Source organism: Nannobrachium achirus (genome assembly GCF_963921795.1).
Source record: "Nannobrachium achirus genome assembly, chromosome: 17".
NCBI lineage: Eukaryota > Metazoa > Chordata > Actinopteri > Myctophiformes > Myctophidae > Nannobrachium > Nannobrachium achirus.
The window spans coordinates 48,425,662-48,450,871 of record NC_137824.1 but is presented as its reverse complement, the minus strand read 5'-3'; the positions used below and the strand labels follow the sequence as shown (position 1 = coordinate 48,450,871).

Below are 25,210 nucleotides of genomic sequence, written 5' to 3'. Positions count from 1 at the left end.
CCAGGTCTCCTCAACAGCGGAGCAGATCTCCTGTCCAGGGGAGGTCCTCGCTACGAGGATTGGTCTCTCCACCCCAGGGTGGTGAGCCAGATTTTTCGCAAGTTTGGTCAGCCAGTGGCGGACCTGTTTGCGTCAGCGGAGAATACGAAGTGTCCGTTGTTCTTCGCGGTGAAGGGCAGTCCCCCCTTGGGGTTGGACGCCTTAGCGCACACGTGGCCGAGAGGTCTACTGTACGCGTTTCCCCCCTTCGACTTAATCCGACCCACTCTGGAGAGAGTCAGGAGGTTCGGTCTGGAGATGCTCCTGGTGGCTCCCTACAAGGGCACGTGGAGATCGGCGATCGCCCCTCTCCTTTGCGAACCGGGTTGGCAGCTGCCTCAGTGCAGGGACCTGTTGAGTCAGGCCAGGGGGGAGATCTTCCACCAAGACCTGCAGGTCCTAGACCTGTGGGTTTGGCACGTGAAAGGTTAAACCTGCTGGCAGCCGGTTTTTCTTCTGAAGTGGTTGATACCATTCAGAGTGCTAAGGCGCCCTCTACGAGGGCGTCTTATGATGGAAGGTGGAATGCCTTTGAGGACTGGTGTGAGTCGCGTGTTCCACCTGTGGTGGCTCATGTGGCGTCAGCCCAGGAAATTCTGGAATTTATGCAGAACCGCTTGAGAAGTGGTCTAGCATTTTCTACCCTTAGGGGGTATTTGGCGGCTATTAATGCCTGTCACCTGGGGGTGGCGGGCAAGGCACCTTCTAAAGTCCCGGAGGTCATCAAGTTCATGCAAGGAGTTGAACGTTTGAGGCCGGTGACTAGGTCTTTGTTCCCAGTTTGGGATCTGCAGGTGGTTCTAGGGGGCCTATGTCGGGCTCCCTTTGAGCCGCTTGTAGGGATGCCTTTGAAACTTTTGAGTTTCAAGACGGCTCTTTTGCTGGCTTTGGCCACGGCTAAAAGAGTTGGTGACCTGCAAGCTCTCTCGGTGTCTGCGGAGTGCATGCAGTTTATGAACAATGATCTCAAGGTGTTGCTCAAGCCTCATCTTAAGTTTGTTCCTAAGAACATGGTGGTTCCTAAGGAGCCTGTTGTTCTTCTGGCTTTTCATCCTCCTCCGTTTGTCTCGGTGGAGGATGAACGGCTGAATTGCCTTTGTCCTGTCAGGGCATTGAAGGCCTACTGTGACAGGACTGCTGGTTCTAGAGCTTCTTCTCAGCTCTTTGTAGAAATGGGCAATGTTCTTGTCAGAAAGCCGGTGTCTAGACCCACTCTTTCGAGGTGGATTGTGGATGCTATTAGGCTGGCTTACTCTAGTGCGGGTGTGGAAGTGCCGGCGGCACTTAAAGCCCATAGCACTAGGGGTGTGGCTACTTCGTGGGCACTGGCAAAGGGAGTCTCCGTTCAGGAGATTTGTGTTTCGGCGAATTGGTCTTCGCCTTCTACCTTTGCAGCCTACTATCACCTGGATATCGAATCCTCTTCGCTAGCGCATTCGGTTCTGGGTGCAGTTGCCTCCTCTACGTCATAGAGGAGTCGGATCTTCCCCTCCCACAGGTGGGCATGTAGCCACCTGGGGTATTTTGGGGGGACCCTGTGTTTTCCTTATATAGTGTGTCTTACTTATAAGGCGGACTTGTCCTTTTCATTTAGTTGAATGAGGCGGACTTCGGTCTGTCAGGGTCTCTCTTTATTTTCTCATGTCTTCACACCCAGGTCCGGTGGGCCTGGGACCTTCTGGGTGATGGGTCACGCCCGTTTGGGCTGTGCTCACCCGTATGAGGGGTGTGTGGGGGTATGAGAGTAGGTTGTGGCTTAGAGGGGAGTTTAAGAATCCCAAGTGGGAGGTCATCCTGGAATATTGACAGTAAACGGTAGGTTCCGTACGGAACCATTGTTTACTTAGATATGGAAGGATGACCTCCCACGTAATGCCCCTCTGTTTCACTGAATGTGGCAGAGAGTGGTATTAAGAGGATGTTACTTCCGCCTCCGGGGGCTTATATAGCCTGGAGGCGGGTCACTCGGGTTTGAGTGACAGGCCCTTCCTACCTACGTTAGTACGGGAGCTGAAGTAGTTTCTCTGAATGATCGCCAGGGGGCGTCATTACCCAAGTGGGAGGTCATCCTTCCATATCTAAGTAAACAATGGTTCCGTACGGAACCTACCGTTCCATGTCAGGCATGCCCAAATATGGAGTCTCAGACAATATTGATGACATCAGAACTACAGACACTCACATGGACAGAGATTTCGTTCTAAGATTGAGGAAGGTCACAGCTATATAGTGCAGAGACATATACAAAGATGGCAGGAGGCTATGGATTCAACATACCCATGGGCATAAGGTCATTTGGTATTTATACAATGTGGGCGCTGGGAAAAATTGCATCGGTTGGAAAATAATTGCCTCTTATTTCCGTTCGTCGGGTGGAGGTTGGGGCCCTAAGGGTTAAATGTCTGTTGGCGTTCCTATACATACTATGGTGGGATATGAAAGGACTGTTAAATTAATCAACAAAGTCAAGCAGAATCACTCATCCCCAAATAATAATGAGGCTATAAAAAGCCTTCAGTTGCAATAGACCAGCTTGAATGCACACGCACGCACGCGCGCACGCACACACACACACACACACACACACACACACACACGCACACACGCACACACGCACACACGCACACACGCACACACGCACACACGCACACACGCACACACGCACACACACATACACACACAGCTCTACACTCCATTCATCTCTCCAGTAATTTTATTTGACTCTTTACCAACACAACAGGTGATGCTTCTTAATGCTTTTTTCATACTTGATTGCGTGCCATGTCGTGCATCAAAAATAGCTGATCTGAGAGATTGACTCTTTGTAAATGGTGCATTTATATAGCGCTTTTATCCAAGGCGCTTTACAGAGATTGTGCATTACATTCACCCATTCACACACACACACACACACACACACACACACACACACACACACACACACACACACACACACACACACACACACACACACACACACATTCATACACCGCTGGCGGAGGAAACCATGCAAGGCACCAACCTGCTCATCGGGAGCAACTAGGAGTTCAGTGTCTTGCTCAACGACTCTTCGACATTAATTCAGGGGGAGCCCGGATTCGACCTGGGAACCTTTCGGGAACCCTTCGTACTCTAATGACAGTTTCTCTGCCCCTGAGCTATGCCACCCCCCACCCGAGTTCTTGCATGTCCCCTCATCTCTCTGCCCTGGGTTTCCTTACTCTACAGCACACTATCCTATAAACATACAGTAAAACCAGCACAAAGAAATGCCCCCCACCACCAAATCTTTAAAGAAAAAGGATTTCAGTGCAGCCACCTCCCTGACTTGAAGACACCCTGGGCCTTTTGGTATCGCTATACCCAGGGTAGCTTTAATGCAGAGGACAGCCATTTTCTCCCCCATATATCTGTCCCATAGATAAGAGCCAGAGTATTAAACAGTGCAATAAAGCTATTATTTTGATGGATAGCTGAACTGCAGCAGCCTGTGATCGAACCACGTGCTAAACGAATGTAGGTAAATCCTTGTATAGGAATGTAGGGGCTGAGGTCTCTAATGCTCAGTCCTCCGTGTTACAACCTGGACCAGTGTCTCTCATCAGGGTCCCGATCCTGAACTGAGATATTGTCACAGGTTAGAATACATGCAACCTTTGGGGGGCTCAGTGGCACTGTCACCTCACAGCTAGAAGGTCCTGGGTTCGATTCCCACCAGGGACGCTGTGGGCGCTCGGTGCGTGGTCTCTCCTCTGTGGCAACAGTGCCCATACCCTAGGTAGGGTTGGTGTAAGGGCCTTTTTTGCATGATCGCCCCATATTCCCTAGGGTAGGTACCTTCACAAATAAAATGCAGTAATCCTGGTCTCTATACTGCCTCCCGAGGGAGGGAAAGGAACTGGTTGGAATAACATGTTCCTTCCACAAGCTACGTCCTACCGGGGAAACTCCCCCTGCCAGGTGATAAGAAGCGGCCTGCTCACTCCTCGTGCATTGAAGGAAGCAGGAGCTCAGTTCGTGGCCCTGGTAAATTCGGGGTCCTGACCCCAAGTGAAAAACACTGATTATGTTTCAGATAAAGTTTAATTATTAGTCTTTTTTTCACCTTTTCCTGTCAATTTTGTTGTAACCTCTGGCTTAGAATTGGGAATTGGGGTGGGGTAAGGGAAAGATCTGAATTACCATTGAGCAAGGTTCATGACGAGTGGCTCAGACCTCTCAGTAACTGATTAATGTTGAGAGAATGCATTGACCTTTTTGACAAATACGGTCAGACAGCTTATTTGCCATTGCTCAGTAACAACATAATTGACTTCTGTTTTCAGTAGGGTACTGTGAGTGTGTGTGTGTGTGTGTGTGTGTGTGTGTGTGTGTGTGTGTGTGTGTGTGTGCGTGTGTGTGTGTGTGTGTGTGTGTGTGTGTGCGTGCGTGTGCGTGTGCGTGTGTGTGTGTGTAGCGCTCACTTGGCATACACATAGTGTAGTGTTTAAGTGTTGAAATGCACCTTAACACAAAATAAATACCACAGACCTGGGTGAAACTGCGATCAATCATCTTGTCATACAAAGGTAAGTTAATCAAAAAGCCCAGATGTCTCTAATCTTTTAAAACTGAACAGGACAGGTCCCAGGTTCTTGTGGCTGCCACTACTTCTCCAAGTTATTGATGTGAATAGGAATGCGGTCAAGTGGATTGTTTAATAACAGGGAACAAAAGGTTACTAAACTAGACGGCCACACATTTCACAGCAAAACACAAATACATTGCAACTCAATACCAATGTAGCCGGTATAATAACTGTATGTTATCTAAGACAGGGGTCTTCAACGTTTTCAGGCCAAGGACCCCTTAGTTGAGAGAGAGTCAATACTTGAAACTTGAACTATCACTCTGTAGTGTGCTCTTTTTTTCCCCTCTACACCAAACCTCTTTGCCGAAAATAGCCGATCTACAAGCTTGTAGATCTGCTATTTTTGGCAAAAGTTCTCAGAATATGGACGTTAGGGTTCAAGTGATTAATATACAAAAGGAGAAAAAAGTTTCTATCACCCCCTGTAGTAACTCTGAAGACCCTCTAGGGGTCCCGGACCCCCTGTTGAAGACCCCTGATCTAAAACAGTGCTTCCAAAACTTGTCCATGCCAAGGTGGACCCCCAAATAGCCATAGCGTTCTCTTTTTGCAAAATGTCAACAACAACAACAAAAAGGAAAAGAAAAAAAGAGAAGAAGAAAAGAAAAAAATACTTTGAAAATCTGCAATCTAAAAGTGTTGGAAAACATTAAACTATGCGTTTTTCGGACAGCAATACCTGGTGAAACTCCCTCTGGTGTTGGACGGCCCCTACGTCGCCCCCTATGGGCAGCTGTTCCGACATCTCCTCGTCCTTGGCAGTCAGCCATTCTATGATCTCCTGCAGAGAGAGCTGTAGCTTCCCGCTGTTGTCAGAGAAGGCCTCCAGTCGCACCCTACCAACACACACACACACACGCGCACGCACACGCACGCACACACGCACACACACACACACACACGAGCACACGAGCACACACACACACACACACACACACACACACACACACACACACACACACACACACACACACACACACACACACACAATGGTTAGCGCAGCCAACTACAAAATGCCTTGATTTCCTACCAAACCGACAATGAAGATGACATTTGACCACTGCCTCCCACAGGGTCAGAAAAGCACCAGCTGCACAGCTCTCGACTTCAAATGAATCAAAGTTGCCACAAAAGAAACACATATACGAAAATGTCAAAAGGTGTTGTCTATTTGTCGGAATTAAAATGCAACACAAAAGATATGGAATTTCTTTCCTGTGATGCGAATCAATATTCGCTGTTTAAGCATTCCTTCAGTGTAGTGTGGTCCACAGTCACTGTATATATCGCCACACAGCCTTGACAAATGAGAAATCAATCACGTGGAATAGCACTCATACAGTACACACGAGACAATGTGAGACATTACACAGAGCAAAGGGGGACTGTGGGGAATCAACACATTTCTATCAGTGCCACAGCTGGGGATAGGCTGGACGCAGGGTGTGAAAATGCCCTCGTGCTGCAATTACACACTAGCAACCAGCCTGAAGCCAGGACTCAAAATATCATTATTCCCGTGCGCCATCATTTGCCAGCACTGCCACAACACAGAAATGGAGAGACATCTAGAATAGAGGACAGCACACACGTGGAAAGAGGATGAGAGCGGAAGCTAAAAGGGAGAGAAACAGAAAGACGCAAGTGGTGTCTTGCTGATGTTCTTATTCGGAGAGACACACAACGAGGCCAACAACGGAATAAGTGTGATTTCACAAGCAACGCATTTCAATGAGAACACAGAAATAGATGCAACTCGCCTATTCTGTAAGAGAGTAGTCTCTGGGAGAGGAAATGAGACAAATAGTTATCAACGGCATGAGTGGGCTGTTACAGAGACGACAGGGCCAATGGTGTGATGACAGCACCGCTAAAGCGCTCTCAGAGAAACGAACGGCGAGCGCTGCTGACACAATGACTAAATCTAAATCTAGACAAGGGGACAATGAGAACACTGACTCCGAACCACCCAGAAACAACAATGCGCTGCAAAGACCAGGAGAAGACGTCACTTGGCCCCAAGCCCACCTGCACAATTAACATGTCACAACTGGAGAGGGAGAGGCTACGTTGGCAATTGAAAAGGAATTGGAGGGCAATTTCCTGCGTACAGAATAGAGGGGCCGCAGATGAGTTCCGACAGGAGAAGAGAGATTGCATACCACTTCTGGGTGACACGGGTCAAACACTCTACGCGGCTAAAACTAGGGATGTAACGATATGAACATTTCATATGACGATTATTGTGACAAAAGAAATCGCGATTTACAATATTATCACGATAATTAAAATCCATCATCCTGGGGAGGAACATTTGCCAAAAAATAGCAGATCTACAAGCTCACAACGCGTCACAACATGACGCGCTGTGAGCTTGTAGATCGGCTATTTTTTGGCAAAGACATCTGATAGAGAGTGAAAAAAAAGACTGTATCAAGTATGAAGTATCAAGTTATAAGTACCTTTTACCAATTATAGAGGGTTTAAGTGGTACCGGATATGCAGCTCAGTAAATAAAGGGTGAATTGATCCCAGTGCATGACGGAGGACGATATCACGATAAATTAAATCTCCGCGATACGATTATCGTGAGTGTTTTTTTATCACGATAAACGATAATATCGCCCCATCCCCAGCTAAAACCCAGAGTGTTCATTTGACTGAGAAGAGTGCAGAAATGGACACGCGAGGGTCCAGTCCAGTTTCAGCTGTGTAGGCGCACGAGGGAAAAGGAGAAAGGTGTGAGTGTGAGTTTCCATCCATTCAGGATAGATATGGCTGTTGGTCCGTCAGCGTGGGAACCTGTGTGAAACAGAGCGTGCCGTCCCCCCAGCCCGGTTGTCGGCCCTGCAGCTCAGCCTGCTGAGGTAATTGAAACACAGAGGAAGCGGTTTGCTTTGGGCCCGGCACACCGCGCTCCTTTAAGAGTTGTGTGTGGTGCACACACATGCACAACACAGATGCGGACATTACGCACACGCACACACATTTCTGAAACCTTAGTGGAAGCACAGAAATCCAGCCAGAGTAGAAGATGGTCATGTGTGTGTGTGTGTGTGTGTGTGTGTGTGTGTGTGTGCATGCGTGCGTGCGTGCGTGCGTGTATGCTTGTGTGTGTGCTTTATACAAGTGTGTTTGTGTGCAACCACGAACAGAATAGCAGCCCAGAAATCTGAGCCTACTTTCTGCAACTATTACTGACTATTACTTGAACCAATACAGTACATAAACAGTACCCAGTCAACCTCCCCTTACACAGAATATACACACACACACACACACACACACACACACACACACACACACACACACACACACACACACACACACACACACACACACACACACACACACACACACACACACACACACACACACACACACACACACACCGTACATACATAGACAGTCAGGCTGGATGGAAGGGGGTATGACATCTAAGGTCATCCATCACCGGATCACTCAGGCTGACTGGAAAACTTCAAAATGCTGCAAATTATATGGCGTGCACATATGCACGCACGCACGCACACACGCACGCACACACACACGCACGCACGTGCTTACCCATCCATTACCTCCACTGCTACCATTACACAGCAATGGAGGGGGAAACAGAGCACCACAGTGCTGTAATGGTATCATGACACATGGTGGGTGCTGCCAACAATAAGCTCCTTACTGGGCTGATGATGCCAGCCCAGGACAGTAGCGGGAGACATTTCATATGCCTGTGAAGACACACAGACACACAGACACACGCGCATGCATAAGCAAAATCGCATGCATACGCAAAATCGCATGCATACAGTACACCCAATTACAACAGTAGCTGAACTCCGCTTTATATGGGCGTTTCGTAGTGTTCTGTATGCAGGATGTGAGATGCAAAGTAAGTTGCTGCAGAAAGAGGGAGAAGTGGTGGGTAAAGTAACAGGGGTCTACCTGTCTCTCCAGTTACACTAGTTTGATTTCTTTAAGATGTGGTGCTGCAGAGCTGCAGGCCTGAAATAGATGCCTTTGGCAACATCATCTGCTGTATCTGTAAGGACCAATCTTAAGGCGGATTTTAAACATGGATTTGTTTTGAACATGTTTTGTTTGTTTACATCTTAATAGTGCACGTGTGTGTGAGAGTGAGAGTGAGTGTGTGTGTGTGTGTGTGTGTGTGTGTGTGTGTGTGTCTCAATCTACTGTAAAGCAGCAGCTCAATAACAGCCATTTAGCTTGATGACAAAGCTAGAGATAATCAATAGAAATGCTCTAATGGGAGGCTTAGTGCAGGACCACTTCCCGTTTCCTAGAGAGGGGGATGATCTCAACACACCCTCTGGAGCCATCTATCCGAATCACAAAAACAAACAGAGATGGAAACCATTTAGCCATGAACAGAGTAGAGCCATGCCTTTACAAGGTCATCTACACAGCATATAAGATAGAAAAGTTTGCTCTAAACTCAAGGCTTACTAAGACTAAAAACAGGTGCGAGAGGCCAGCATTTAAGTCCATAAACAACAAGAAAGAATCGCACAGACTAACATTCAGACTCTTTGGATGCCGTACCCGTTGTACTTGTTCTCAGAGTACCCATCAGTGCAGTACATACTAACATGACATCCAACCGATCAACTAAATATGGAGGTACAAGGATCCCTGATGTTGTCAGAAACAGCTGGCGTTGCGCTGATGACGTGCACGAGAATACGCAAATGGAGTTCCATTGTACGCATACCACTCATATTGGTGAAGCGGCAAAGTCAACCAATGAGGGCAATGGGCCGGATTGTCCAGGCCCGGATTGACCCGCGGGACGGGCGGAGCCGCGGGACAATCCCTGGTGGCCTGCCGTCTGATTTTTATCCAATAAGCACTGGTAGCAACAAAGATCGGCGCTAGTCAGTTGAACACAAATAGTGAATGGTCAAGCCAACTATCCTCATACGAGAGACTGTCGTATAGACTACATGACAGGATGGACTTTTACGAACTGAAATGGGGTCACTACCATCTTCATATTTCGGGACTCTGAAGCGTTCTACGCTTGTGGGCGAGACATACCTACTGGTATACAATTTCAATAACGTGTTGGTTTAGCTGTGGTACTCCAACTACCTCTGTGTGCTTGAAACGTGTATTATTGTTTTAATTTCTTGTTGTTGTCTGTTGTTATTTTTATTATCATTTTCATGTACTGTGTTTGTATTTGTATGTTTTGTGTAAAAAACCTGAAAAAGTGAATAAAAATACTAATCATAAAAAATAGTGAATGGTCAAAATGTTAGTATCAATCAAGAATCAAGACGATTGGTTTGTTTTACTTCCCGACTCCTGTTCCACCCCATAACCAGGGCACTTTGTGAGCAGAAGCAACGCGACAGAGGTGGAGCATCTGTGACTGTGTGTGTGAACTGAACCCTACCCTGCGGTTCATGGGTATAGAGTTCATGTGGTTGAGTGATTTGTGTTTGATTGAGTTTGACAAAGTTCAGATCCTGAATTCATTTTGAAATCATAACATTTTGGGACCAAGTTCCTCAGCGTTCACTATGTGCTCCAAAGTAAATGACATGGGCAAACAGAGATGTATAGCTCCCTAATCCGTCAGAGGGCTCTTTGAGGAGCTCCATCATTGATTAATTAATGTACCGTATGGGAGGTGGAAGCCACACTGGTGCAGTTATACGACAGAGAAGTAAGCTACTGTACCACATCGCCTCAGGGTGCACAGCAGAAATCTCTTTGAGTCAACCCCATTCACATCGCTCTCTCTCTCTTTCTCTCTCTCTCACTCTCTCTTTCTCTCTTGCTCTCTCTTTCTCACTCTCTTTCTCTCTATCTCTCTCTCTCTGTCTCACTCATTCGCAAGAATGGCCAGCCAGGAGGTGTGAGGCTGTGCGATAGGGCCAGCATCATAGCCCCAGTCTTGTCTCATGTTCTATGCATATTATCTGCATTGAGATGAAAGCATGTACAGCATATGTATATTATATGAGAATCTATGGATGCCCATAGCCGTGCTACTCATCCAGGGTGCGGCTGGAGCAGGAACAAATACAATATCCAAGATCAAAGTAACCGAGCACACACCAGGAGTGTTCAGAAGCCACGTTGCAAACCGCTACAATATGTTATACAACTTTATTAATTAAGCAAAGAAAAGTTGAACTGAACACTCCTGGTGTGCGCTGGTACAGTGGGTTACTTTAATCTTGCGTATACCGGTACATTTCCTGATGTAAAGTAGGCCTATATATTCCTTAGATGCTTTGGGTAGTAAATGAAAACATTTTAACGCTCATCTTTTCTTTTCTCTAATTACAATCTAAAATATGAACCCTTGTTGTAAAAAAAACAAAGTTGTCCTTTAACTGCTCTAACTTAAACTGTGAAACTGTTAAACTAAATCCAACATAAAATAAGCATGACAAAGAGAACATACAGTATAAAGCCCTAGCTGCTCTAAACACATAATTATAAGACCAGGTGCGAAAGTGGTAACACATTAGTGGGTCCATAGCGGCAGATGTATTCATGATTAGACATATGGTGCTCGGAGGGGGATCCCCAGCTAAATTACTTAATATAGCCTCACAATCATTTTAACTCATTCACTTCCACGTGACGAGTAATGTTTTTTTTTTACACTTATGGATCACCAAATATTAACAACCTTTCCTTTTTTAGGAAAAACAATCGTGATAATTGTGTATTGGGAGAGGGACTGGACGCATGCTTGCTGGACTCGGAAGCCTGTATCTTACAAATAGACGGTCGCGGTTGGACAATGAATATTTTCCAATTAGGACAAGACCCGATACAGATCTGAGCGACGCAGAATATTCAGCGATTTATATGTGAAAAACACTCTTTTTGGGGCAGTCAATGAGTTAACCACTTAAAGTTTAAACCATATTTTACACTTTGGCTATTCAAAAATAGCAGATACATTATACATTTGGAGGTCCTTGACAGAAAAAGTTTGAGAACCATTGGCTTAAACAAACCAGTCCTTGTGTTATTCTAACTCACACGCACACATGCATGCACGTACACACGCACACACATACTGTACACGCTCAACCATACTGTTCCAATTGTTCACAAAACACACTTGTATTTACACACTTGTGTATACAACACATCATAATGCAAGTCACACATTTATTGCAGTTAGGAAAAACACTTTCATTATGTGCCAACACCATGAAGGACTTATTCTGTATTGATGCATGCAGACATCAATATTCTCGACACGTTACGTTATTCTCTTTTCACACACATGCACATACACAAACACGGGACACACACACACACACAAACACACCAATAAAGCAGCGAGTGAACATTTTTGCTCTCTTTCTCTCGTTCACACATACACACGCACGTATGAAGTGTCACAAAAGATACTGTAGGTCGTTATTGATCAGGACCAGTAGACAAAAGAGACAGAAGCTCTTGTGGGAATCTGTGACACTCAAAGGCAACAAAGGATGTTAGGGGATAGCGTGAGGTTCCTGTATGGATGATCACGACCCTGTGCATGCACATCCAAGCAGGTCAATCTACTGTAGTGTACAGCATGTGTATGCAATCAAGTACTGTATGTGTGGGTGTGTGTGTGTGTGTGTGTGTGTGTGTGTGTGTGTGTGTGTGTGTGTGTGTGTGTGTGTGTGTGTGTGTGTGTGTGTGTTTTTAGACAAAAGAACCAAAATGATCACGTGTATTTAATGGAACTGGAGGATTGATTTTGGGGTTTGTATTGCAAATCACACCGGTGTGATGTAATCTCGGTGTGATTGCAATAGACATAGTTTAATATTGAAAATTTGAAGGTATTTGTACTTGAGTATTTCCAATTTCCAATACTTTTACTACTACCTGTACATCTCAGATCCAAAATATTGTACTTTTACTCGACTACATTTATTTGAACACTTTAGTTACTAGTTACTTTGCAGATATCAATTAAAATATTATTTACCGCTTATCTGCGGACCTGTCCAGAACAACACAACCTCGGAGGGCAGCAGAAGCGAGGGCCAATGTATTGAGCCTCTCTCCAATCCTAAATCCCTTATTGTTCTTATGACAGCAATAGCATGATGCCCTTTTTCCCCAGGAGGTCCAAGTCCCTTAATAGAAACCCTACAGCATGCCAGCCAGCCATCCATTTCGGTCCATTTTTACACTCTCAGGGGCAAATTCACAAAAGGATTATGTGGCTTTTTGTGGCAGCTACTGTAAACCCACAGTGGCACAAAAAGAAACTGTGTGCTTCTCAAAGCACCAGCAAAGGGTGAAATGCACCACTAACTACATCAGTGGTTCTCAACCTGTGGGTCGGGAGTTTTTGGGGACCCCCAAAAAAATATTTTGGGGGGTCACCAGATGATTAACTTAATGTGCAACATTGTTTTCTCACTCAACATTAAACAAACCAACCAAACGTTTAAGTGTATAGAGGGTATCTGCACATTTCTAAAGTGACAATTTAAGGACTTTTTAATACCTCTAAAATGGCAAATTAAACATTGGCCAAATTGTCAAATATTAGAGGCAGCAATTGTGAAAATAGCCGATCTACATGCCCACGCGAGGCGTTGTGAGCATGTAGATCTGCTATTTTCACAATAGAACCGTGTTATCCAAAATATAATGCCTCAACTCTTATTGCTTGTCAGAGTGGGGGGTCCCCAGTTAAAATATATATGATTATTTTGGGGGTCGCGGCCTGAAAAGGTTGAGAACACTAACTACTAAGCAAATAGCATCTTGGTGCTTGGTGATAATATCAATATCCCCCTAAATATTATTAGGGGGAAAACGTGCATGGAATTGTCAATGGGCGAGTCCATTGACTATAATAAAATGTTCAATTTGTATTACTAGTCAGTACTGTGCCATTTTCAGGCTTTGGCTAGGCCTCGATATAATGCCTCGGCAACAGCTTCAGAAACTCCTTGGTGATTTATACTACTTATGCAAAACAAGGTTGAATTGCACTCAGTGGCAAAACTTCATGGGCGTGTTTGCACTGTGATGATATGCTTATAGCGCCATAGATGAATCACACCTTCACAAGGGGCAGATAGTGGGTGCAAGTGATTCGCAATTCAGTGGCTGTAATCCATTCTTTGTGAAATCACCCGTCAAGAGTTCTATAAACAGAAACAGACGCTTTTACTGCCTGACTCCATGGATTCAGTATGTGCACAAAACCTGATTATCTTCCTCAGCTATTTAAAGACAGACGGGTCCAAAAACTACAACACTGTCTTCAAAGCATGATTTATAATTAGTTGCGTGCCGGTGTCGTGCACCGGAAATAGTCAATGTACAAGCTCACAAGGCGTCATGCTGCGACGTATTGTGTGCTTGTTGATCCGCTATTTTTGGTGCACTAGACCTACGCCACAACTAAGTATAACTCGTGCTTAGTCTGCACAAGACTGCATTTTGTGCAGTGATCTGATTTTTTCTGCACCAGATCACTGGTATATAGGCACAGTTCAACGCCCCCCTCTCATCCATAGTTTAATTCCCAGGATCTACACACAGGGCCACACACAATCACACGCACGCACGCACGCACGCACGCACGCACGCACGCACGCACGCACGCACGCACGCACGCACGCACGCACGCACGCACGCACGCACGCACGCACGCACGCACGCACGCACGCACGCACGCACGCACGCACGCACGCACGCACACACACACACACACACACACACACACACACACACACACACACACACACACACACACACACACACACACACACACACACACGAACACACACAAACGCACGCACGAACACATATACAGTAGAGTGGCAACTTGAATTATTCATGGGGTTCTAATGTTCCATTGGTTTGTTCCATCATTAAAGCTTTTGAAAGTTCATCTGCTTTGCCAACCCACAAAACAGAAAAGAAATCTCCCCACCATCATACGATTTCCAATTTCCATTCCCTTGTTTGCCCACCCACCACGGGCCAACCCGCCGTCATTCAATCATGTCAACGCCTCAACGGCCCGCTCTCCTGAGTGAGGCTCAGCAGGGAGTCTCTCTTGGCTCTATTGAGCGAGACATCAGAAAGGGTTCGTTGGCTGACAAACAGAGCATGGTTTGAAAATGCGAACAGGTCAAATGGGAGGTAATAATCTGGTTCAAACGTTCAAACAGCACCCATCAGCACTGTTGGGAAAAACTGCGAGGACAAGCAAAATCTTAATTTAACATCCTGCAACAACGCAGCCCCCTTTTGTTCTTGCTGTTGAAAATAAGCTATATATATATATATATATATATATATATTATATATATATATATCAAAGCCGTTGTTATGATCCAATCATCCAATGGTATCGTGCACTCCTGCTGTCCAATCATAGAGCCCTCCAGCCACCCTGACCCTAAAAGGTAAAATAATTATTAACATGTAATTGGAGCTCAATGGGGCCTGCAGGCCGGGGAGCTAGCCTGGGGAGGGGCACAGAGAAAGTGGGACGCAGCATCACCCCAGGGCACCGCACCAAGCTCTGGCTGACTCTAGGAGGCGCTAGCAGGGACTCCAGCATACAGAGGGGAATGCAGACAGAGCGGGAAGGAGGGCTGCGAGCCGAGAGTGTGCAAGAAGACGGAGGAGTGTGAGTCGAACAATGAAGGCATTAGAGCATGCACTGTTAACTCATTCTGAGCCCATGACATTAACGGATTAGGGGGTCCAGAGTGCCCCCTCCCGGCCCCATTAACGGCCGCTGTCTTATTTTGAAGGCCAGAAGTCTAGACCGGAAGTACTTCCGGTCTGACGTCATCGGATCGTGCGCCGGAACCGATGCGTGTCCACGTGGAGTTGTGTAATGGCCGACCGGGAGCTTTTATAACTGTGTAAAATAAGCGAGCATCTGCCTCCATCCTAGCTTCTAAAGTGTAGTTTTGAGATAATGGACATTAAAGATGAGATCGGCCGTCCACCTCAATGTTATGGGATGACTATTGTGTGCTCGTGGAGCCGTGATGATGACAAATCAGCGCGGATTTCGTCTCCGGAGCGTCGGCCATTGTACTAGGTATTTTTTTACTCGCCGTTACAGTAATATATTACTTTTCCCGCGACATCGCGTGGATGGCACTATAGATACTCTATTACTTTTCCCGCGACATCGCGGGGTTGGCTTTTAATGAGTTAAGAGGGGAAGAGTGAGGAAAGATAGGCTGTCAGAGAGACATGCACCAAATAGAGGCAGTGTGGTGACATTGTGAGCACAGAGGGAAGAAAGGAATCAGATAGAGGTCTTTCCTTGCCCTCCGACAGACTCTAAGTGTGGGCGGGTGGCCCTCTGCAGTCATCCGAGCCATGTGCCAAACACATTCCCGCCATGCCACTGTGCCACCCCCACACCAACCCCAGAGGGCATTCTGCACAAAAACAGTGGGCACAGTAACATAGTAGTACAGCCAAAACCTCCAGAATGCTTCACATTGTACACGTGCGTAACTTTGCTTATTGCATTCAGAAAATGTAAATACCTAAATCCTTTGGTTTATTAAGAGTGATTTTCTTTTAGCTAAGAGACTATGGGGATAATGTGGAGGGATTCAACAAGGCCCCCAGAGCAAAAGCTAAAATGTTTGTCTAAACACAAATGTGCATCTTGTTTCGCATGAGCATAAAGATGCTCTAGTAGGCAACATATTGAGAGGAAAAATGGTCTGCATTTCTATAGGCCCTTTTATCCAAAGCACTTGCACAATACTTTACATTCGCTAAGTCACACACATATCCACAAAATGACAGCAGAGGCAATCATCAATCCTGAAAGGTACCAACCTGCTCATCGAGAGCAGTTATGGGTTCAGTGTCTTGCTCAAGGACACTTTGTCACAAAGCCAAGAAGAGCCAGGGATCGAACCAGGTACGGCTGCTCTACCTCTGCTGCCACGTTCTATTGGTGACACAGATTTCTAAAAGCTGATCTACCTTAAATGACAACACACCACTCCTTTTTCCTCTACTCACTTAAATTCGTATTATTTATTAAAAAACCCAATCTGTAGTTGTATGTACTGCTCTGCTGAAACACTGTCACTGCTGTTAAACTAACAGACTCTTCAACATTCTTAATTAGTACATTTCGCCTCTTTCTCATATTATTTGACAATTTGACCAATGTTTGACCATTTTTATAGTTTAGTTTGTTGATTACTTGCAGAAATTGTATTTTTTATGTATTAAAAAGGTCTTAAAAGCCCTTATATAGTCACTTTACTCTCATCTGGGGACCCTCCCCCCCAAAAATCTCATCCCGACCCACAGGTTGAGAACCACTGCTGTACAATATATGACATCAATTCACATCTGCATCAGAATGCCACCTCTAGTTTCAGTCAATACTAGCAAACTGCTATTTGGATGGTAATTTGCAGAGGGGAGAGAACAGTGGAATGATTCTGTCTACAGCAGGTTCGATATGAACTGTCCCCCAACAGTGAAACAAATGCTCCAACCCGCTGTCCAATTAAAGGGTGACTTGACAATTCCAGATCACTATAGCAGACTGATAACAGCAGTAAATTACATTGGGTTCGCAGTGTTTGCTCTTTATCTTTATTTGCGTGGTCTTTGGCAGGTGTTTTAAATACTGTAAATATCTTCAGGAACGTTATGTCACTAAAGGGATATAACAAAGGAGGACTGAATAAATGCCAGCCGACATACAGTGTTGAATATAAGGTGTGACAGTTCAAAGAGAGGAGAAGGCAGCCGCTATACGCTCGTCTCCCGTCCCCCATCACTTTTGCTGGAATGGAGGCTCCTCAGCCACCTGTCAATCAACGTCAGACAGACTATTATAAAGCCAGCCTTCTCCACTTGTCTGTCTGTTGCTGGCTTGCTGCGTAATCCAGTCAAACACATTTCCCCTGGACAGCAGTCACCCTCAGGTATAGACAGCTTTTCAAGTTGCACACACGCGTGTGCGCGCACACACACACACGCACACACGCGCACGCACGCACGCACGCACGCACGCACGCACGCACGCACGCACGCACGCACGCACGCACGCACGCACGCACGCACGCACGCACGCACGCACGCACGCACGCACGCACGCACACACACACACACACACACACACACACACACACACACACACACACACACACGCATACACACACACACGCACACACACACACACACACACACACACACACAATCCCATCTCAACCCACATTCTTTCCACATTCTACTCTCTCTCTTCGTGTCTAGTCTCAACAATTGTTAAATGTAACAATTGAACAGTGGTAGAGTATATGTATAAAAGTAATTAAGTACAATCACTCAAGTACTGTACTTATGTAAATTATTTCTGTATTTTTACTTTACTGGAGTATTTCAAAATGTCTGTGCTTTTACTTCTACACCACTACATCTCAGAGGCAAATGTTGTACTTTTGCTCCACTACAATTATATGAAAACTATTTCAAACATTTTAGTATACTAATGTACTAATCACTAAGCCCTATATATATATTCTGGCTATTTGAAAAAAGCTGAGGCGGTACTGATACTCTTACGTTAGTAAAACATGTGAGTACTTCTTCCACGATTGCAATTTAACACCTGTCCTTCCTTGCTGTCCTCTATCTCTCCCTAAGTCTCGCTCCACTAACACCCCCCCAAATTCCCTCTGCCATTTCAGGTCAGAGTGCAGTGTGTGTCCACACAGCTACTGCAGGCCATCCATACTGATTTCATTACACAGGACTGCAGGGGAAGATGTCTTCACTAATTTGAACGACCCCCCCCCCCTCTCCCCTCCACCCACTCCCATCACCTCCCAAGTAGAAGTAGCACAGTAAGGTCAAGTAAATCCATTAAAGCTCCCATTGTGTAAATAGGATGCTGGCTGAAAGTGGAGAAGTACAAATGATGTGGCAAGCCTGGGTGCCTTCCAATTAAGTATCAGAGAGCAACACAAACGCCCTCTAATTGTTTTGCAGTCACAATGCTCTCATGTGTGGCTCCTGAAGCAGCGGCATTAACCCATATTATATCAATAATGAATATGCTGACTGGAGTAACTATTGAAAAATACATTATTATATGACAGTGTAATGTGGAGACAATGCCTTTGCTAATCGTCTGAACACAGAGCGCAAACAGCAACATCGAGTGGCATTGTTAGAAGATAAAAGGATTATCAACAGTGTCAGGTGGAAACCTTGTATGTCCAAAACCTTTACTTTTCAGGAAAAGATTATTTATCTCTGTTCCAATGGATCCAGTGTAGTTATTATTTAGTCACAGGCTCTTGTTAATACTTTTCATTCATTAAATATGAATAAAACCCCCAGACTGAACCACGTTCAACCTGGGTCCCTATTTTGGGCACATTACGGTAGAAATAGGGAGATACAAGGTTTCTTTCTGCCCGACAGCGACGATATGTGTGTCCACGTTCGACTTCAAACTTGGAATGCGTATTGCTGAGGACACGAGGGAGTGATGAAGTTGATTGGATCAGCGAATCTCCCCAAAATATCGATCCATATTTGGCCATGACTAATCTCTCAAGACAGATTCTGCTAGCACAGAATCTGTCAGCACCACTGCATTAAACATAGTGTTGTTGTGGTTAGTAGGAATAAACACAGAAGCACCCGGGAGGAAGTGGACTAAGAAAGGGGAGGAGCCAAACCAAGTTCCTGTTTCTACCCAAAAAAGGGGTCGTCCACCCAGAATGGGTTCCCAGATTGGGGCATGATTGACTAAGAACTCCATATATGGGGATAAAAGGGACAGAGACAAATGGGTACAACGGGTACTCTGACAACAGGTACAATGGGTATTGCATAACCAGGTGGGACATGCATTTATAACTTGTATCATTCCCAGCTTGCATCTTTCCCCAGTAGGCTGGTGATCACCAGCAGTTTATTGATAATTATCGATATCCCTGTGAAATCGCTAAATAAAAGGACATTGATTTTTGCATGCATCAATAAGACGTTCTGCACGGCAATCAATCAATCTCTGGTTCTCCAAACACTCTGGTCATGGTTTTCCCATTTAAATATTGACGTGCACAGCAGTTTTTGCGATGATGTGACGCATGGTTGAGTGCTGCCACACTGCTAGAAATCAGGAGGACTTAAGTGTGGCAGCATGTCAAATTGTGCAATGTATGTAAAGGAAAACCATGAATTTTAGCTAACACAAATATAATTTACAAGTTATGGTGTCTGGGTAGCTCAGTTGGTAGAGTGCTCGCCTTAGGTTCTGGGTTAGATCCCAGGCACCACCAACTCAGCGTATGAGAAGCACATCTTGTGTGTTTCCCCCACAATGCACCTGGATTCACCTACTGTACTTGCCGCATGCTTCAAAACGCCACTGAGCAACTTGCATTGAAATGAATAGCTGGGGGCAGGGCTATCCGTTCTCTATATACTCTATGGGATAGACTCCTGCATGGCTGATACCAACAATAAAACGACAACCTAGTTATTCACACATTATATGCATTATACACATTGACTACCATTCTTCTTCTTTCGTGTATCATCGTCCTTGATGATTGGTTGACAACATTGTATTTCACAAGATTTCTTGTTACTTAGGGGAGGCCATGAGGCTGGCTGTCGTCTTTCCCCCTTGCTGACGTCGGCTCTAAAGACGTAATCTCAAATCCAAAGCTTAAACGCCTTTGACATCTATAGAGTCAACAAGTTCTTTTCAGAGATTATGATAGAGGGCGCTCTCCCGCAACCTGTGAGTCATTCTAGGAATCCCGGAAATGACGTCATAGCCTTAAACGTCTCTAAGGCTATTATAATGAGTATATAAAAATACAATGTATCTCTGATTTCTCTTCCCAGACAGCTGTCGATAACTAAAGAACGGAAGATTGTGGTTACAAATATTTTTTTTTCTGGGGAAAAGAAGAGAGACTCGTCTTTCCAACGAGACATCTGGTATTTACATCTCGATTGAAAAAGAAAGTCTCGAAAGATACGGTAAAATAAGGTAAAAAACGCTGGCAGTGGCAGATGAATGAATGAATTAATTAATACCTGGCAAAGCATGTCTTAACAATCATGTAGTTATCGATGATTTCCACATTCTTCAAAACTGCTTATCCTGGCCCTTATAATTTCAAACAGCACTTTACTTCCTTTGCGATAATGAATTTACAGACAAAAGGAAAAGCAACTTGCATGGAGCCAAATTCTTTCACCAATCAGCGTCCACCAGCCGTGGCAAAAGAACAGCATTGTCTCATAGCAATTAGAAATAGCACGAAAAGTCCCCTGAAAACAAAAATCCAATCAGCAGAGCTCAAACACAATTGACAAAGCCCCTCTCTCTCTCTGCCCACCATTGAACAGCAGTGTTTGACGGCAGCTTACCGGATGTTGTGGGACTTGCGTTTAATCTCGCTCCAGCAGAGGTTCATGTCTCCTGCTTGGTGCTGCTGGCCTCCAACTTTCAGCCTCCTGCAGTCAGTCCCCTCCTCCAGGCCCTCACCGTCCACCGCGGACTGGCACGGCACGCAGTGGCATCCCGGCCACGAGGGCCGTCCCGCAGCTACAGAGAGAGAAAAAGAGAGAAATAATGAAAAAAATCTACAATCTGCAACGCGATACCTTGTGAGCGTGTATATTTGGCTATTGTTGCTAGATTTTAATATTTTAAATTTTTTTTACAATTCTGAAATTCTCTGTGGAAAACCAAAATAGGGACACCGGGGTTATTGTGGTTGTTAAAGAGTGCACAATGCAGGTACATACTGTACTGTAACCTTGTGCAACGAGGGAAACGTTGAGTCATCGCCAAATGTAACAACTTTGAGGTGGTACACGTGAGTGGGTGGATAGCACTGATTATATTCCGTTATTCTGTTCCATTACACACGAGCAAACTTTAATTAATTCAAAGCTTTATATAAACCTGGAAAATCATTGAGGATTTCATTCGTTGGCAATGATGCCAAGAGTTACATACAGTACTAAAACAAAGGTAAGAGTTCAAAACAGACTTAAAACGAAATATGCAGAGATAAAACGCAGAGCTTCAGCGTAGATGTTATAGGGTTGTGAATGTCCAATAAGGGATTAAGGGGCTGCGAAGATACAAGTGTTTATCACGCCTCTGTGCCACAGAGGACCGAACCAACTTAGTCATGCTGAATGCAATGGTGAGTGTTGTAGGGAACTCCAGTAATGAATCTGAGGGTGATAAACTGAGTCTTGGGGTTTGAGAGTGGAAGCAGCAGCATGTCTGCAGAATATATCAGCATAGTATAGAGCACTGACAGAAAGACTGCCTCAACTATGCCTTTCCTCTAATTCAAAGGAACACTGGATGTGTTTCTGTAAAATCGTGTTTTTGCCGCAGCCTGGTTATAATATTTTCAATATGATGTACTATACAGTACTGTACTATTGCTACCGTTCAATTTGGATAGGTGTATCCAGCCATCCATCTTCAACCACTTATCAATGACGTCTCGATTGGGGCCAGATCAAGTCAAACCATGACTAGTCAGATTTGGCCAAGAATATCACCTGATTTCAACCAACATAAATCCTGCCCACGAAAACAGACGTCCTAGATTAATCAGAGAGGGTCCGATCAAGGCCAGATAAATATCATAACTAGTTAGATATGTCCCAGAATATAACCTTACATGCTCATATTTCAACTAACATTACAAACAATAACAATAATCCTATAGTCCATATGACGTCCTGGTAATAATGATGTCAAGATCATCCCCATATGGGCTGTGATCTGGCCTAGTTCTGAATGTCACCGGAGTCACCGGAGGACGTTATCATAATGTCATCATGACGTCATTTGGCTTGCAGGGGAGGCATCCGTACTAGATGCCTGAACCACCTAAGCTGACTCCTTTCCAAGTGTAGGGAAGCGGTTCTACTCCAAGTCTCTCTGTTAAAATCAATATCACCTGCACTAAAAAAAATTAACTTCGTTTTGCTTGCCTTGAGTACTAATTTAATGTATCTTGAAGAGTAGTAAAAGAAAGTTCTTCTTTCTAAAAAGTGAGATCAGCAAACAATGCTTTCCCCCTGGATTCCCCTGGAGTGTGAAAGCATTCAGGGCTAGACTGGAAGAGGTGAAAGAACTCTGAACACGGCCCTGGACATACATTATAGACAAAGGCGTGCGTGCGTGCGTGCGTGCGTGCGTGCGTGCGTGCGTGCGTGCGTGCGTGCGTGCGTGCGTGCACACGCCACACACGCCACACACGCCACAATTAGTGGCATTTAGCGCAATAGACTCTTTTCTAGGCCCCCTGCAGCAGGACATAACCTTACTGCAGTACTCAGCTGAGACCCTCAGTCTATACCTAAACACACACACTTATAGGTGCACTTATGCATGCATGCACACACACACACACACACACACACACACACACACACACACACACACACACACACACACACACACACACACACACACACACACCGCTCGGCTCGCAACCACCCACTTATCCACTCACTAACTTACTCCAGTCCACACACACACACATACTCAGGTATTCCGTTGAACACCATCCACAATGTATCTTAGTCAGCCCCTTCACACAGACACGCACGCACTCTCTCTCTCTCTCTCTCTCTCTCACACACACACACAAACACACACACACACACACACACACACACACACACACACACACACACACACACACACACACACACACACACACACACACACACACACACACACACACTCTCTCTCTCTCTCTCTCTCTCTCTCTCTCACACACGCACACACTCTCTCTCTCTCACACACACACACACACACACACACACACACACACACACACACACACACACACACACACACACACACACACGCACACACACACACACACAGCTTGGATAGTTTGCCAACAAAAAAACAAATTGCGCTTGAAATGTGCTGGGATGATGGAACTTTTGTTGCAGTGTCAACATCTGAGTGAATGGCTCCCAAGGGGAGAGAGGGGGAGAGAGGAGGAGAGAGAGAGGAAAACAGAGAGAAAGAGAGAGAGCGAGAGAGCGAGAGAGAGAGAGAGAGAGAGACATTAGGTTGGCAGCGGGCTCATCATCACTCCTCTTCAATCACTCCCATCATCATAGATCCCTCTATACTTTCCCTCTCATCTTTCAGCTCTTCTCCCCTCCTCTCCCTGTAATGGTCCCTTGTTCTCTCGCCTCCTCAATGGCCCTTGTGAGGTGGGCTGTGAGGCCACTACACCCCGCACTGCTCAGTCAGAATCTTTTAGTTCCTTCTTCACATTAATCATCATCATCATCATCTCCCTTCTCTCTCTCACACAGGCTCCCTTCATGTGTCTGCTTCCTTCTTCTTCTCTTGTAGTTAGACAGACGTGTGGGGTGACTCCTCTAACAATCAGTCCTACTGTACGTCTCTCACTCTCTCTCTCTCTCTCTCTCTCTCTGTCTCTCTTTACATCTTCTCTAGCAATACCACGTGTCCATGGTGCACATACTGTAATTTCTTAGAGAGAGAGAGAGAGAGAGAGAGAGAGAGAGAGAGAGAGAGAGAGAGATAGATGAAGTGAAGTTCAGTGAAGTGAACTCACTATAAAGCTGTCTCTTCAGCATGTGGATTGTGATAAGAACATCAACAACAACACCACAGTTTAACAGCCTGTGTGATCTGCATACTCGCGGCAGACCTTCTTATATAATTCATACCTACCATCTCCAGTCTTTTCTCAAACTATTGGCACCGCGTTGCTCGTTTTTGCCAACGAACCTAAGCACACCGGTGGGGGCGCGGGGGGTTATTATTGTATCTGTAGGAGAAGCAAGGGAAAGGAGCGCTTGTTTTCCATGATGACGACGGAGGCGTACCGTCTCAGGCGACCTTGAGCCACGTGAGATACCTCCGAGCGAGCAGTAGCGTTGCGAAGGTCGCATGAGCCGACTCAGCGCCGTTAGAAGTTGTAAACCAGGGGGCCAGGATAGTTTCGGCAACTCCGCACGGTCCAAGTGAACACAGCAGAGCGCTCCCTACCTCCTTGCCCACCACCGGCCCCCACCGTTGTGCTTAGGTTTGTTGGCAAACGTCAGGTCGCATAGGCACCAGCATTGGATTGTGACAGGATACAGCACACAAATACCAGGATCCAAGAACAGGCATGCAACTGCATAGTACACTGTGGACATACAGTATATGGACACTTATTGTATATATTTTTATATTCACATTGTCTCTTAGCATTTTGTCATAATCATAAGGGCGTCTCTCTGTCTCCATCTCCCTCTCGTGTAGACATAAAATCCCACGCGTTCTCCCACGCTATACAGCATTAACATACCAGGTACTCTACTGCACTGTAGATCTTTCTCTCGCTCTCGCTTGGGCAAGCTTCAGACGTGCATTTTTAAAGACCTTGATGAGATGTGGCACTGCTCAGCCAAGTGCACACACACTGTAGCACACTGTTTTCCCATGGCCACGAGAAAAAAAAAATATGGTGA

General features: G+C 45.5%; 1 protein-coding gene across 1 annotated transcript in view; it reads right to left on the bottom strand.

Moving 5' to 3' along the window:
- The window catches only part of drp2 (dystrophin related protein 2), a gene marked incomplete at both ends in the record, with an annotated part of 123,851 nt that extends 102,710 nt beyond the window's left edge, over positions 1-21,141 (bottom strand). Inside the window, 2 exon segments of the mRNA XM_080746779.1 lie at positions 5,349-5,505; positions 21,095-21,141. Coding sequence (XP_080602905.1) covers positions 5,349-5,505; positions 21,095-21,141 — 204 coding nt within the window.
- Between the last annotated feature and the right edge of the window lie 4,069 nt (positions 21,142-25,210).